Source organism: Microtus oregoni, unplaced genomic scaffold (genome assembly GCF_018167655.1).
Source record: "Microtus oregoni isolate MIOR12 unplaced genomic scaffold, Mior012 000024F_ref0000369, whole genome shotgun sequence".
In the NCBI taxonomy this organism is placed as follows: Eukaryota; Metazoa; Chordata; class Mammalia; order Rodentia; family Cricetidae; genus Microtus; species Microtus oregoni.
Genome location: NW_024543083.1, coordinates 25,487,109 through 25,501,424, shown reverse-complemented (window position 1 = coordinate 25,501,424; position 14,316 = coordinate 25,487,109). Strand labels below are relative to the sequence as shown.

General features: G+C 41.1%; 1 protein-coding gene across 4 annotated transcripts in view; it reads left to right on the top strand.

The window, feature by feature from the left end:
- The window catches only part of Tenm3 (teneurin transmembrane protein 3), a 448,945-nt gene that overhangs the window by 322,944 nt on the left and 111,685 nt on the right, over positions 1–14,316 (top strand). For all 4 annotated transcript variants that reach the window (XM_041673596.1, XM_041673595.1, XM_041673594.1 and 1 more), the window contains 5 exons: positions 2,251–2,465; positions 7,890–8,109; positions 8,496–8,597; positions 8,762–8,956; positions 10,111–10,311. In XM_041673596.1, the coding sequence (XP_041529530.1) occupies positions 2,251–2,465; positions 7,890–8,109; positions 8,496–8,597; positions 8,762–8,956; positions 10,111–10,311 (933 nt within the window). The remainder of the gene's footprint in view (positions 1–2,250; positions 2,466–7,889; positions 8,110–8,495; positions 8,598–8,761; positions 8,957–10,110; positions 10,312–14,316) is intronic.

Here is a 14,316-nt window from a genome sequence, read left to right as displayed (position 1 = left end):
TAGACATAATAGTAAATGTATGCATCTTCAAGAAAAGGTATAATATTGATCATGAATAGAATGCAAATGACAAGTATTTACAGAGCAGAAACACCGACTCTATGGGTCTAAATATCATGTGAGCAGGAACACTAACTTGACTACACCTCACAGTACTTCAGACATCATGTGGCCATCGCCCTTTTCCAGAGGAGGTTTTGTGTCCGAGGTTTTGGTCTCTTTCTGCAGGTCTCTCAGCCTCTGACACAGCCAAGATTCAAACCCAGATTGTTGTTAGATTTCAAAACTTCTCTTGCACACGCATCCGAACACATGCCCTTTCCATAAGCATTTTTAAAATTGTGATACTTGTCGTAACTCAGATATTTTATTGTATTGGTTGGATTCTCTAAAGGAAAAGAACCAATAGAATGAGTATATATTAAAAGGTTATATAGACTGACTCACACAAAGTAATCAGGTTGGTCCCAACGATAATGGCCATCTTCACACTGGAGGGGCCAACAACCCGCTAGCTGCTCAACTCATGAGTTTGGGGGTCCCTCAACAGTCCCAGTCTTGCACTGAAGACATGAGAGCCCCTAATCTTCAGTCTACATTAGACTCCCAAAGATCTGGGTTCTGATAGTAGGGAAGGAATATAACACCAGAAGTGGTGGCAGCAGCAACGGAACACATAAACTTGCCGGGATGAGAGCAAGCAAACATGCCAGAGTAAAGCTTTTTTATCCAGGCTGCCACAAGGAAGGTGCCACCGACACATAGAGTAGATCTTCCACCACTTCGAATAACCTAGTCAAGAAAATTCTTCACAGGTGTGCCATGCAGCTTGCCTTTTAATTGACTGCAGAAGGAGTCAATGTGCCAACAAAAACTAGTCCTAACACTTAACCTACTTGTCCTTCCAAGTCCAGCTTCCAGTGTCATGGCCTGCCCCTGACCCATAACAAAAAGCTCTAGATTGTTACTTAGTTTTTTTGGACAGATCATCTCCTCAACCAAGCAATTAGCTCAGTGAAGACGAAGCTGTTTAAGATAGAGTGAATAGTTCCTAAACGGCTGCTCTTTGGTTTGTGTTTCTTATTACTGTGTCAGCATTCTGTCCCTCGCAGACTCTTAATAAAGTGAGTGCAATATTAACAAGTCATCACAGACAGAAGGCTCTCTCCCCTCTTTAGGATAGAACATAATTCTCAGATTTGAGATTAAATCTCAAAAATTTTTGAATTAACAAGTTCTCTGGAGGCTAGTTCCAGTTTAATGAATAAAAGGAGAAGGAATGGTAAGTCAACTTTTTAGCAAGTTAAAAGAGTTGGATTTGATAGAGGGTAATTTGCCTTCTGTTTCCTCAGCTTTCCAGGACCCTTTCCTTTTTGCTTCTCCTTGCAGTAAATTGTGAAACCCCTTCTTGTCACCAGGAGGGTCCCTAAGTAAGGACCTCGGCGAAGAGGCGAAGGGGAACACCAACCCTGAAAAACAGCCTTGGAACTTGAACCTGGCCATGGTGCTAGGAGATAGCAGGGATTCTCGGAGGGCACAGGATTTGTTTGATTGTTTATTTGTTTTCCCCTGAGGATTGAAGCTCCCTCAGGAAGGATGGAACAGTGTGCCCACTTGTACTCATGATGGGTTAAGAAATAGGAAGTCTTGTGATAGCCGACTTTAAAACTTCAGAGAATATAGCCCTGCCCCTCTTGTCCTCTATTTCTTGATGCCCACTACCCCTTCTCACCTCTTCTGACTTGTGATTTTTTTTTCTGGCGTATGACTTAAAGAGGACTACGTGAATTGATAACATTGATTGGTTGCTTAAAGATTGGTTTGGAAATCTCTGTAATCCATCCTGCCTTAATTCACACTCTGCAGAATTATGACATAGTTAGATTATCCAGTAAGCACCAGACAAAATCTCTTCCAAGAAATAACAAGGCGTATAATTTATAAGACATTTCTGTTTCAAATAAGTGAGAAACACCATCGGTGTGGAAACAATTTCAGTGATTACCATACCTTGGGGGAAGTCGGAGAATTTTGACATAAATGTCTTAAAGAATTTTAGATAAGAGACCGTTAAAAAAAAAAAGACATCACCAAACAAACAAACCAACAAAAAAGTTCTTTAAGTAAAAACAAGGGAGTATCTCACGTATCAGAAGAAGGATTCCTGACCAGTAAGGGGAAATAACGTTTTGAAAGGAAACCCTGTTATTTTAATATTTTGTTCTTCATCACTGGGTCTCTCACATTCAGGAAAATTAGGTGGATTTACTCATGAAAATAACACCATAGATTCCGGAGAACTTGATATTGGCCGGAGAGCAATTCAAGAGGTTCCCCCCGGGGTCTTCTGGAGATCGCAACTCTTTATTGACCAGCCACAGTTTCTTAAGTTCAACATCTCTCTTCAGAAGGATGCGTTGATCGGAGTATATGGCCGCAAAGGCTTACCACCTTCCCATACGCAGGTGAGAGTGGGGGGGTTGGCATCAGGAAGATGCGGGCTTACCACCTTCCCATACGCAGGTGAGAGCGGGGGTTGGCATCAGTAGGATGCGGGCTCCTGGTTTGCGTTTCCTAGATGTTACTCTAACCCAGAAACTCAGCTGTACGGTGAAGCCATCACTTCCAAGTGAATCTTTTGAATTAGAACTTTGAAGCTCCTGCTTGTTTGAGACATCTGAATCATGAGGAGGAAAGGGGGCCTGGTTTGCATTGCTAATGATTGGTTAAAATGGCTAAATGTGTCTGAGGAACTTGATGAGCATTGGGCATCAGCTGAATATCTAGCACACTGTTGATTCTCCAGGATGCTGTTTTCATTTCGGATGCTTTTATACCTTGCATATCACAGAGGCATACCTATTCATCTTAAATCTATTGATATTCGGTTAAAGCAATTTTTGAAATGGCAGGTTAATTTTTAGTGAAAAAATTATGGAAACACAAGCATAACAAACATGATAGTTATAAACCTTGCCAATTCTAATCATCGTGTGTCTTTGGAAATAAAGGAAGAGTAAGATGAATAGTTGATGGTTCACGGAAAACCAAGCATGATGGAGTCAGTGTGGTCCTCAGACTACTGAATCTAAAGCATTTTAAAGTCAATTCTTTGCCTGAAAATACCCCCACTATAACAGCCACAGCTGGAGAGCCATTATCAAATGTCCACAGTTGAGCCAGAACCTAGTTGCACAGACTCTGAAGGCTGAGGCAGAAGAATGATGAGTTCAAACTAGCCTAGGCAACTTAGTTAGATAAATTACAAAGTAAAAAAAAAAAAAGACTCAGAATATGACCCCATCGTGGAGCACTTGTCTGCAGTCTTTGAGGCCGTGACATCCTAAATTCAATCCCATCTCCCACAAAATAATAAAGTCGGTAATGCTGAGTCATGGTGTATGTGTTTGGAAAATGTGATTGTTGTTATTTAAAAACAGGTCTCATGGGGGATGAGATGTAGTAGAGAAGGCCCCAAGTTTCAATCTCTGTCCCCAGGAGAAAAAAAAAATGTTCCATAATGTCTAAGAGGAAAATATTTGAATTATCTACTATACAATTGGAAGAGAAACTTATCCAAGATATATTCTGCTAGTAATTGGAGGAATTAAAAATCATACTAACTAGTTTGTACATGGTTAGAGGAGCTCGACATATTTTATAATAAATTTATCTCCTCGTGGGATTTCATATTTTTTCTCTTTTCATTTACAGAAAGGTCAAGATTTTTGTACAAACTTTATATCCTGTGACCTTATAAGAAATTATTTTCTATAATCTTAGAGTATAAACTATGAATTATTAGCCAAATACTAATAAAGAAGCCACAACGCGAAAGAAATACTGTAATTCTAGAAATGCTTTCTAAAAGATCTAATTTTTGACTTATACATTACAATATAGGCTCGTATCTGGGATGTCAAAGTAAAGACCTTGGTTCCTTCTGGGACAAACACTTGTTGTGATGTACATGTCTCCAATTCGAAGCTTTAAAATTGCCCCTGGTGTGATAATGACTTTAAACCTCTGAAGAAAAACGACAGACACCAAAACATGGAGAGCCATCCCATATGCATGGACTGCGAGACTTAATATTATGAAAATGCTGGGTTTTATCCAGAGCTGTTTGCATATTCAGTGCAATCCCCATCATAGCCCCATCTCAGTTTCCACAGAGGTAGAAAAAGCTGAAAGTGACTCGCTCGAACTCCAATTACTACAGATAGCATTTCCATGAATAGTCCAGGAAGATACAGACAGCTCTCTCCGCGGAAACTTCATGGGAAATGAAATTCTTTTTCTCCAGCTCAAGAAAGAGTGCTCTAAATTACGCACACCCGTGAATGTGCAACTTCAAGTGTCCTGAGGCTAATTTCAGATGAAGCACACGTGTTGTGTCCTGGCGTGGTGGTTCAGGCGCTTGAGAATTAGAAGCTAAAGGGCTGTCAGATAAAGTTCAAGGCCAGCCTGTTCTACGGGTAGCAAGTTCCAAGCAAGCCAGGGTTGTTTTTTGAAAAGCGTGTACTGTGTGGTGCGCTTATAAACATTTGTTTAAGGATGTATATATAGCTGGATTTTTGCATGAGATGCATTAACACGCAAAATGAGGGGAATGAGAAACGCAGCTTCACCTTTCTTACAATCGCATCATTATTTCAGCACAGCGCCCATAATACCCACCCTTCTTTCCTACCACGGTGTATGTATTTGGGTAGGGTATGCTTTTTCTTAAGCCTTAGTTATTAGAGTTCCTTCCTCTGGCTTATTCAAGATCAGCAGAGCAAACAGCTGTTTCTAAGTTCACTGTTTAAACATGAGATATGCTATAAAGCATCCCGGTTTGAACATTTCTCTGTTCCTGGGGAACATTAAATAAATCAACCTGAAATAATTAAAATTGGCCAGCCCCTCAGAATAGTCACTTGAGTTTTGAAAGTCAAAGTCTTTGGGACCCTTTATAAAACTGTCCATTTGACCGTTGCCAAGGAACCAATTGACTTTCTTCTCCCCGGTGCCCAGTTTATTCTCCTGGACAGTTGGAAGCCTAAGGAAGCAGTTCTGAGCTCTGCAGCTCCTGTACTATGTGTGGTGTGTTAGTGCGTTTGCCTGAAGGCTGTTTCAGAAAAAGAGGGCAGAAACCTGTGGTCTAAACTCCCTTAACACTTTTTGGTTTTATGCTGTACGTGACCTTGTATGAGTAACTTAACTTCTCCAAGGCTCAGCGTCTGTTGGTAAAATGAGAGACTCGAATTGGTAGGTTTCTAAAACTTTTTCCTTCGCTGTGTTTCGGTGATAGACAAGTTTCTGCCACCATCAGAAACTTGGAGCGAAGTTTTTTTAAGCCTGGGCATGATGGCATATGCTTATCATGCCAGCACCTGAGAGACAAGGCAAGAGGTTTGATAGTTAAAGGCCACAAGGTCTATATGACAGGACCAGCTGTCCCCCTAAAAAAGCAAAAGTTGATTGAAGACATAGCCAAGATTCTGAGTTCCCACAACTTAATAGCAGAAAGAATTAAACAGCTGGATAGATAAAACAGCTGGACAGACAGTCTTAGCTTTTCAGAAGTAAACTACCAAGATACCAGAAAAAAAAAAAGAGTATTTGCATTTTTACATGGCTGATTAAAATAGTAAGCCACTGAAAAGAACCATAAGAAACCTTTTCTTCTACGGATTTTACACAGCACCTTGTTAGTACACTGAGGTTCAAAGCTGCTTGAGAAAGAACTTTAAAGTATATGACATGTATCCATGTGTGTATATAACACATGTGTATATAATACACACAATAAATATTTATTAGTGATAGCATAAGAAGGTAACATCATGAGAAAATTTTCCTTAAAGGGGATAGAAATAGTTGCAATTTAGTGAGATCCACAGGCTGTGTAGATGTTGTCTCTGACAGCTCTCCAGAGTTTGAGACTGAAGAATTAGTCCAAAGCATTTCACACTGAAAAAGGCATAAGATCTTAAGACCCCGCCCCATGAAAGTCAGTCCCTCTACAGTTCCCGTGCATGCGCAGAGCAAAGCTCAGACTTGCCCATATATGATCACGTTATGCCTGAAGAACGAGCCATTTGATTTGGATGGAGATGGTTACAGTATGAAGAACATAATTCCCTTCAGGTGTTTTGATTCACTCTCCTGACGTCAGCTGTGGCATGCCATGACAACAGCCTTGATCTGTTAGATGGCTAGAAGCCATCAGCCACTTCACGGTTCCCGCCACTCTAGAGTTCCATTGTCGTTCAGGTCTGTTACAAATGCCCACCACTGTGTTGGCAGTGGTGACCAACTGTAGATTTGAAAGAACAGTTAAAACTCCAACTGTTCTACCCTTTCCATTTTCAGTTACTGAATGGAATACTAGAAGAGGAAAATGCCTGTATTGGGCCACAAAAGGAAATTTTTTCTCGCTTTTGCCATGATAATATAAATATTTAAATCCGATAGGAAATGGAGATGACTTATTTGAAGTAGGGACACCCTTAAAATTTTGACGGTGTTCTCCTCCAACCATGAGAGAATAAAATTCCAGTAACTTTTAACAAATAGCTGGAGAAATCATTATTTTCATCCTTGTAAGGAAATTTAAAATTTTTGAGTGCTAATGAAGTTAGCATATATTTTGCATCTGTTTTTCATATTACTAACCAAAGAACAAAAATGCTTTTATGCAAATATTTCAATAAGTCCTATACTGAGTCACATATTAAATTCTCTTACTGCAAGAGTAGATGTCTGTGGTCTGCACAGTGGCAGACTATTTAAATATAATTCCCAGAAATTCCAACAACTAATTTTATTTTTATTTGACTGGATTAAGGAAACCATATAAGAATTTTTTCCTCCAGTAACCATTGTATTTTTAAAAAATCACATATATTCGTGAGCTTTTCCAGTAGCTGTGTCTCAAAAGTAAAATGAAACTGGACAAGTGTATAGCAGCAATACAATCAATGCACTTTTTAAGGAAGTTATTAGCTAAAAGGCTTATTAAAAACAACGCTGGAGTCTTTTTGGTATCTTCCAAATTCACTGGCCTTTGTTAAGAAAATTTTACTGTATTGTTGTCAATAATACTCTAGTTTAAATTCTCCGGCTCATTTCCTTTAACCTCCAATGTCTGTGATTAATAACTGTAGAAACAAAAGGTAGCTTCAAGGATGGCTGCCGTCATGTCCCTAACTCTACATGCTGTTTCTCCATCCCAAGCCCATCTGTTAATCAGTTTATTCACTTTGATAAAGACTATAAAGGCACTTCATTAAGTATGTGTAAGCTGACCATGTTCGTGTAAAAATTCTACGAAAGTTCAGATGGTTGCGTTAGCCAGGAGAAGAATGTGGTGCCTTGGTGGAAATAACCCCGGCTCCGCAGCGTGGCACACCCGAGGTCATAGACCAACTGTACCACTGCCCAGGTGGAGGTCCTCCTGCACCTCCGAAAGAGTCCCCAAGAGTAGCAATGAATGATTTTTCCGAAGAGCTGCTTCCAGGATTAAGAATAATCCCAGTGCAGGCTAAACCGCAGTAGTTGCTATACATAAGCATCAAGCAGGAGTAGATCTTAAGCCATTCGTGGTCTGAGTCAACTCACAGAGATTTCATGTTCATATCCCCATACTGCCAAAATTCACCAAACTTGTTATTCGTTAGGAGAACTGAATTTGGAAGGCTCAGAAGGAAGAGGACGATCATTTCAGCTTAAATATGAGGGGAGGCAGCAGGCAGTCCTCATCCTCAGATATCATGCCTGGACTTGCCAATCAAGAACTTCTTGCTCACACTGTATTTAATTGCAAAAGAGAAAAGCTTGAAGCAGCAGCAATACACGTGTTGTTTCTGGCCACTAACCGCTTCCCTTACCCTCACCTCCAGTACGACTTTGTGGAGCTCCTGGACGGCAGCCGGTTAATAGCAAGAGAGCAGCGGAATCTGGTGGATTCCGAAAGAGCTGAGAGAGCCGGGCGGCAGGCAAGATCCGTCAGCCTGCACGAGGCTGGCTTCATCCAGTACTTGGATTCTGGAATCTGGCATCTGGCTTTTTATAACGATGGGAAAAATCCAGAGCCAGTGTCTTTTAACACCATCGTTATAGGTAAGAGTCCTCGTCGACACATCCTTTCCCACCTACTGCCTGAACTCAAATTAGCGTGGTTCCTAGGTGATGATGCATATGTAAAGTGCACTGTTTTTGCGTTGTTCATTTGTGAATATACAGCAAGCACTGAAGCTCTGTAAGATATAAACTACTGTGGGGGAGAGAACGCTTTAAAAACCTGCATTGAAAGCATCACTGCTTTACGTCGCTCTGCAGATAACTTATATTTATATATCTTATTTATATTATATATTATTTATTCATCGATTTGAGGGTCATGGAGTGTGCTATGCATAGCTGCATCACCATCTAACTAACGCGAAAAGAATGATCACTTCTGAGAGAGGCAGGCGCCTCACAAATGCTCCCTCTGTCTTCTTCAGAGTCTGTGGTGGAATGCCCCCGAAATTGCCATGGAAATGGAGAGTGTGTTTCTGGAACTTGCCATTGTTTCCCAGGGTTTCTGGGCCCGGATTGTTCAAGAGGTACGCAAGCTGGATTCTCTTCTTAAGCCGGTGTAAATAAGCTGTAGAAACCCATGCAACACAGGAGGGGAAGGGAGGGGGGTGGGAACGGCCCCTCACTTGTTCCGCGGGAGGCTCAATGGAAACCGTGGCCGCTGATCCTTCTGTCCTGTGTCATTTCACAGCCGCCTGTCCTGTGCTCTGTAGTGGCAATGGGCAGTACTCCAAGGGCCGCTGCCTGTGCTTCAGTGGCTGGAAGGGCACCGAGTGTGATGTCCCGACGACCCAATGCATTGACCCGCAGTGTGGGGGTCGTGGGATTTGCATCATGGGCTCTTGCGCTTGCAACTCGGGATACAAAGGAGAAAACTGTGAGGAAGGTAAACATGTCAATATTTACCGAATCCTATTGTTATTGCCATAAAGAAAGAGATTAAATCTGTAGTCTTCGGTTTGGCAAATGAATCTCTCTTTCACGTGCTTCTTTATGAAAGCAATTTTATCTCCATAGTTACGAATGCATTGTTTTCAACTAATAAAAAGAACGAATACCAAAAAACCCTTTTGCTCTGTTTCTGTAGTTTGAGTAATTCTACTTTTATCTTTTTTTTTTATTTATTTATTTATTTATTTATTTATTTGACTTCAAGAAAGCAAGCAAGGACTTGTGTCTTGAAACCCAACAAAAGACTGACTTGTTGATGTTACTTTTTAGCTTTGTACATTGACGCTGACTTCTTTGGCATCTCTAGAAAGAAAAAACAATTGAATGTAATGAATAAGAACAACACTGTGGGTTTGTGGGACTCTGCCATCACTGTATATGATGTTGAGAGTGAAGCTACTATACTGTAAAGTGCAGTTACACTGGAGTTTTGGTTTTGGGTTTTTTGTTGTTGTTGTTGTTGGGTTTGGGTTTTTTTTTTCGGTAAACAAAAAAAAAAGGCACCATTTCCGTTCTCCAATCAAATTGATTTTATTGATCTGAACTCACAAAGTAATGCAATTAAGTCCCTGGAATTAAATTTTCAGGCCATTGACCGTACAAGTGTAAAGTTTTATTGAGTCAAATTGCTAAATTAAATCTCATCATCTAAAGCACATTAAAGTGAATTAAGAAGGATAGAGTGTGCAACTCATTTATTTCTGGAACAATTTGAGGCTCTTGTGCAGCTGTCAGTGCTCAGTGGTCATGGAGCAGGTCAGGATGTACAGGGTCTGCTCTTGAAAAGGCACGAGTTCTGACTGCTTAGGCAGAACCCAGAGCAATTGCCTGAACCCCCAAGAGCAAGTCTGAACCATGAAAGACAAATCCTTGCAAGGGTCTCAGTTACCTAAATGACATCAGGTTGGTTCTTAATGTGTGGCTGGATTACAGCCCTCTGCTTTTTCAGAAATGAGCTCTTAAGAATGGTGGGTGGGTGGATGTTCGATTGACTAAAACATTCGCATGGACTAAGAGTTGAGTCTTTAGCCTGCATGTACTATGGTCCCGTTTAGCTTGACTAAAACAGTTCTCATCTTTTGACACCAGCGGACTGTCTAGACCCTGGATGTTCTAATCATGGGGTGTGTATCCATGGGGAGTGTCACTGCAATCCAGGATGGGGTGGCAGCAACTGTGAGATACTGAAGACCATGTGTCCAGACCAGTGCTCAGGCCATGGGACATACCTTCAAGAGAGTGGCTCCTGCACTTGTGACCCAAACTGGACTGGCCCCGACTGCTCCAATGGTGAGGTTACCTAATGTGAATATTTATAGTAATTTACTTAAGATTTGGAATATTTGACTTTCTTAACCTTAATAAGAAACTTTATCAATAGCAATAAATACAATGGCTTTATTTTTATTGAACTATATATTTTTATCTGCTCCACTCCCTTCCTCCCCCTCACCTTCTGCCCTCTCCCATGATCCCCATGCTTCCAATTTACTCAGAAAATCTTGTCTTTTTCTACTTCCCATGTAGATTGGATGGGATATTTGACTTTCAAAAGCACACTTTGGTAAACTTAATTATGTAATCAAGTGGGGTTTTTTTAGAATATAAATGATCCAAGCAATGAAGTAGTTATTCTTTATAAGAAGAAAATAAGCTAAAACAATAATAACTAAATAGAAGGAAATAAGCTCAGGTAATTTATTATGAAAGATTCTCTCTTCTCAATGAATAAGAAAAATGTGGTACATTTACACAATGGAGTACTACACAGCAGAAAAAAATAATGACATCTTGGAATTTGTAGGCAAATGGATGGATCCAGAAAACATCATATTGAGTGAAGTAACCCAGACCCAGAAAGACAAATACAATATGTACTCACTCATGAGTGGCTTTTAGATATAAAGCAACGAAAAAACCAGCCTACAATTCCCAATCCCAGAGAACCTAGACAACAGTGAGGACCCTAAGAGAGACATAAATGGATCTAAACTACATGGGAAGTAGAAAAAGACAAGATCTCCTGAGTAAATTGGGAGCCTGGTGATCATGGGAGATGATAGAAGGGGAGGGAAGAGGAAGGGAGGAGAGCAGGGAAAAATATATAGCTCAATAAAAACAATTTTAGAAATTCTCTCTTCTCTAGTATTGGAGAGGAGTGCCTTTTATCTGCATGGGACAGCCCTATCTTTAGTCTCCCTGGATGGAAATATCGATTTGCACCAGGATCTGTATGTCTGTTTCCAGCTTGAGGATGGAAGCCCCATTAGGAGTAGGTGCTTGGCGTAGTTGAAACAAGGCCTCGTGTAGCCCGAGCTGGCCTCAGATTTACTGCATAAGAGAAAGTGACCTTGTGCTCACAATCCAATCTCCATCTGGGACATGGGTATGTGCCAGCAAGCCCAGAAATGCGGGCGCTTTTTACCATGGACGGATAATCCGCAGCTTCAAACAATCAAACTTATCTGACAGGAAACCCGGTCTGCTCTTCGGGCTGATGAGAGAGGGGGAGTTGATGGGGGGAGGGGGAGGGATATGGGAGGCGGTGGCGGGGAAGAGACAGAAATCTTTAATAAATAAATAATAAAATTAAATTAAAAAAACAAACTTATCTGACAACAGAAGGCTAAACATGATCACACTAAAGAGTATGTGTGTGACTATTATATGCACTAGTTCAACGTGGATTTTAAATTATGATTATAAGGGAATGACAGTAATATTATCCACTAGTATGCAGACATTTGCACATATTCGGACATTGCTGAAATGGACATTGTACAAAATGGAACTTGCTGATTTTTTTTCAATCTAATTTTTCTTTCTTTCTTTTTTTTTTTTTTTTGGAATACTGGTTACAACTTCAGAACTAATTCCATGATATTCCCAGTCATTAGTCACACAGTGTGAGAAGATGCCATTTAGCATAGAAAACTGCAGTTTTAATTGGGAGCTAAGAGAGCACACATGAAATAATTAGACGCCAGTATAATATCATACCAAGTGTTACATCGAATAATTCGCTAAACTCAGAGGAGTGATCCCATCTTGACGAACCTTGAAAATTTTCTCAGGGACTTCTATTAACACTTTTTGCCTTCATTTAAGCATGGCAGTCTCAGGGGAGGGGCAGGGAAGGAGCCGTTTGTGACTGAGGAAACCGTTGGAACACGTCTAAGCACATGGACTGCGAAGTCAGAGACATGTGTTCATCGTCGAGTCTATTTCATGGATCTTTAGTCGTTAGAAAATTACCGTGTGTCCCAGTTTGCTCATCGTAAAACCACGGAATGATCCTCTCTGAGGGGCTGTGGGGATGACTTGGTGTATGTAAAGAACTTGCTGTAAGCTGGGCATCGTGGACACGCCTCTACTCCCAACTCTCCACAGGGTGAGGCCGGAGAATCAAAGGTTCAAAGCCAATCTGAACTTCATATCAAGGTTAATATAAAAATTTAAAAAATTAAATAAAAATTAAACAAAACAAAGCGAACTTGCTGCAATAAATACAATTAAGTAGCACCATAAAATCTTGATATTTTAATAATAAAATCCAAATTCTACTCCTACCACTCCTGCGGCTGAGATTTAGAAGTTACAGTTGTAAGGAAGTTATAACTGTGAGAATATTACAGTAGCATTGGGACAGTATGGGAAGAAAGAATAACTGAGGTAGACAAGTAGGTGGCCCCATTATACAAAATCTGCTGGCGGCCGTGGTGTGCTTGCTAAGATGAGGGTGGTCTCAGGCCCGATGCTAAGTAATGCCTGTTGAGTTTAGACAAGCAAGAAGACGTCACCGAAGTGTGTCCCGATGAGTGAGTGAGTGGTTCGGAATCAACAGAAATGGGAAAGATTCATAGGAGCAGTGTTGTAAATGAATAATAGATGGCAATTTCTGAAAAACTAAGAAACGGAAGTTTGGCGAGAAGCGTGGAAAGTTCAAAGCAGGGGAAGCTGGAGGCCTTTACCAGTGTCTAAAACAGGCCATGGTGTCAGGAGAAAGACACAGGCTACAGCAGAGACCTCTTGGAATGGGTGGGAAGGGGAGAAAATGAAGGGAACTCAAACAAAAGTAAATGTTTGAAAAGCAAAGGAGAAGAGGAGGAGCAATGAAGGGTGAGAAGGGAGAAGGAAAACTCTTTTTTCCAGCAGTGCCAGGTAAGTGCGCGTGTTCTGTGCAAAGCCTAGAGGTGGGCAGTGCCCTTCTGCTCCTCCTGCACCCTCGTCTCCTGCTTCTCAAATGTACTTAAGATCATGGGGGTCTAACTGCTCATGTTCAATCCATTTCTATTGTTTTTTTCTTCCGGCTCTGGGTGGGGGACCCCGGAACCTTAAGCACACTTGGGCAAGAGCTCTCCCACTGTGTCTCACCCCTAACTCTGGATTCTGCTTTTAGATCCGTCATTCAGTTGCCTTCTCTAGGTAGGGCAAGGTGTATAGCTTCCCTGTGCCTCCATTTGGTGATTTACAAAGTGGGGATAATAGCGCCATTACTAGTTCAGATGCCATTACTAGGGTGGTCATTAAATTCAGATACAGGCTAAGAGAGAAATGGCGTAGACTACAGCCTCAGGCACAGTGGTAGCCTTGATGCCGTGGTAGTGCTGGGGGCATTAGCAAACAGTAGGAGTTTGTAGAGATGAACTATAGCCTGTATCCATTCCTGTCTATTCAGAGGAGCTTCCACTGAAAAGTAATCTGCATGCTCTCCAAATCTCAGAGCCATGGAATGAAATGATGTTCTTCATTAATCTGTCCTGGTAGTATAAAGTAAAGCAAAATATTGCCCTGCAGATCCTTCGCATGGTTGGTTTATTTTTTTCCCTAAAGATTTATTCATTTATTTATTTTTTTTTTGTGTGTGTGTGTGTGTGGTCTGCATGTATGTGTGTGTACCACGTCCTTGCCCAGTGCCCACAGAGCCCAGAAGAAGGCACTGCGTCTTTTGGAACTGGACTTCCAGACAGTTGTGAGCCAACATGTGGATGCTGGGAACTGGGCCCAGGACGGCTGCCAGAGAGGCCAGTGCTCTTCGCTGCTCAGTCCTCTCTCCAGCCACAGATCACTGTCAATTTTAAAGACAGGGTTGGGGGAAACGAGGAAACTATCAGTTCTGCTTTCCTGGCATTTTGAGAAACTTGGGTCGCATCTCTTCTCCCCTGGGACTCAAAATCTACCAGGCAGATTCATCCCTGATTTAAGTAGAATCCTGGAAATAAGGAAATTTTCTATAGATAATTTGTAATAGATTCACAAAGTTCCTTTTTAATCCAAGACTGGATTTTCTCATTT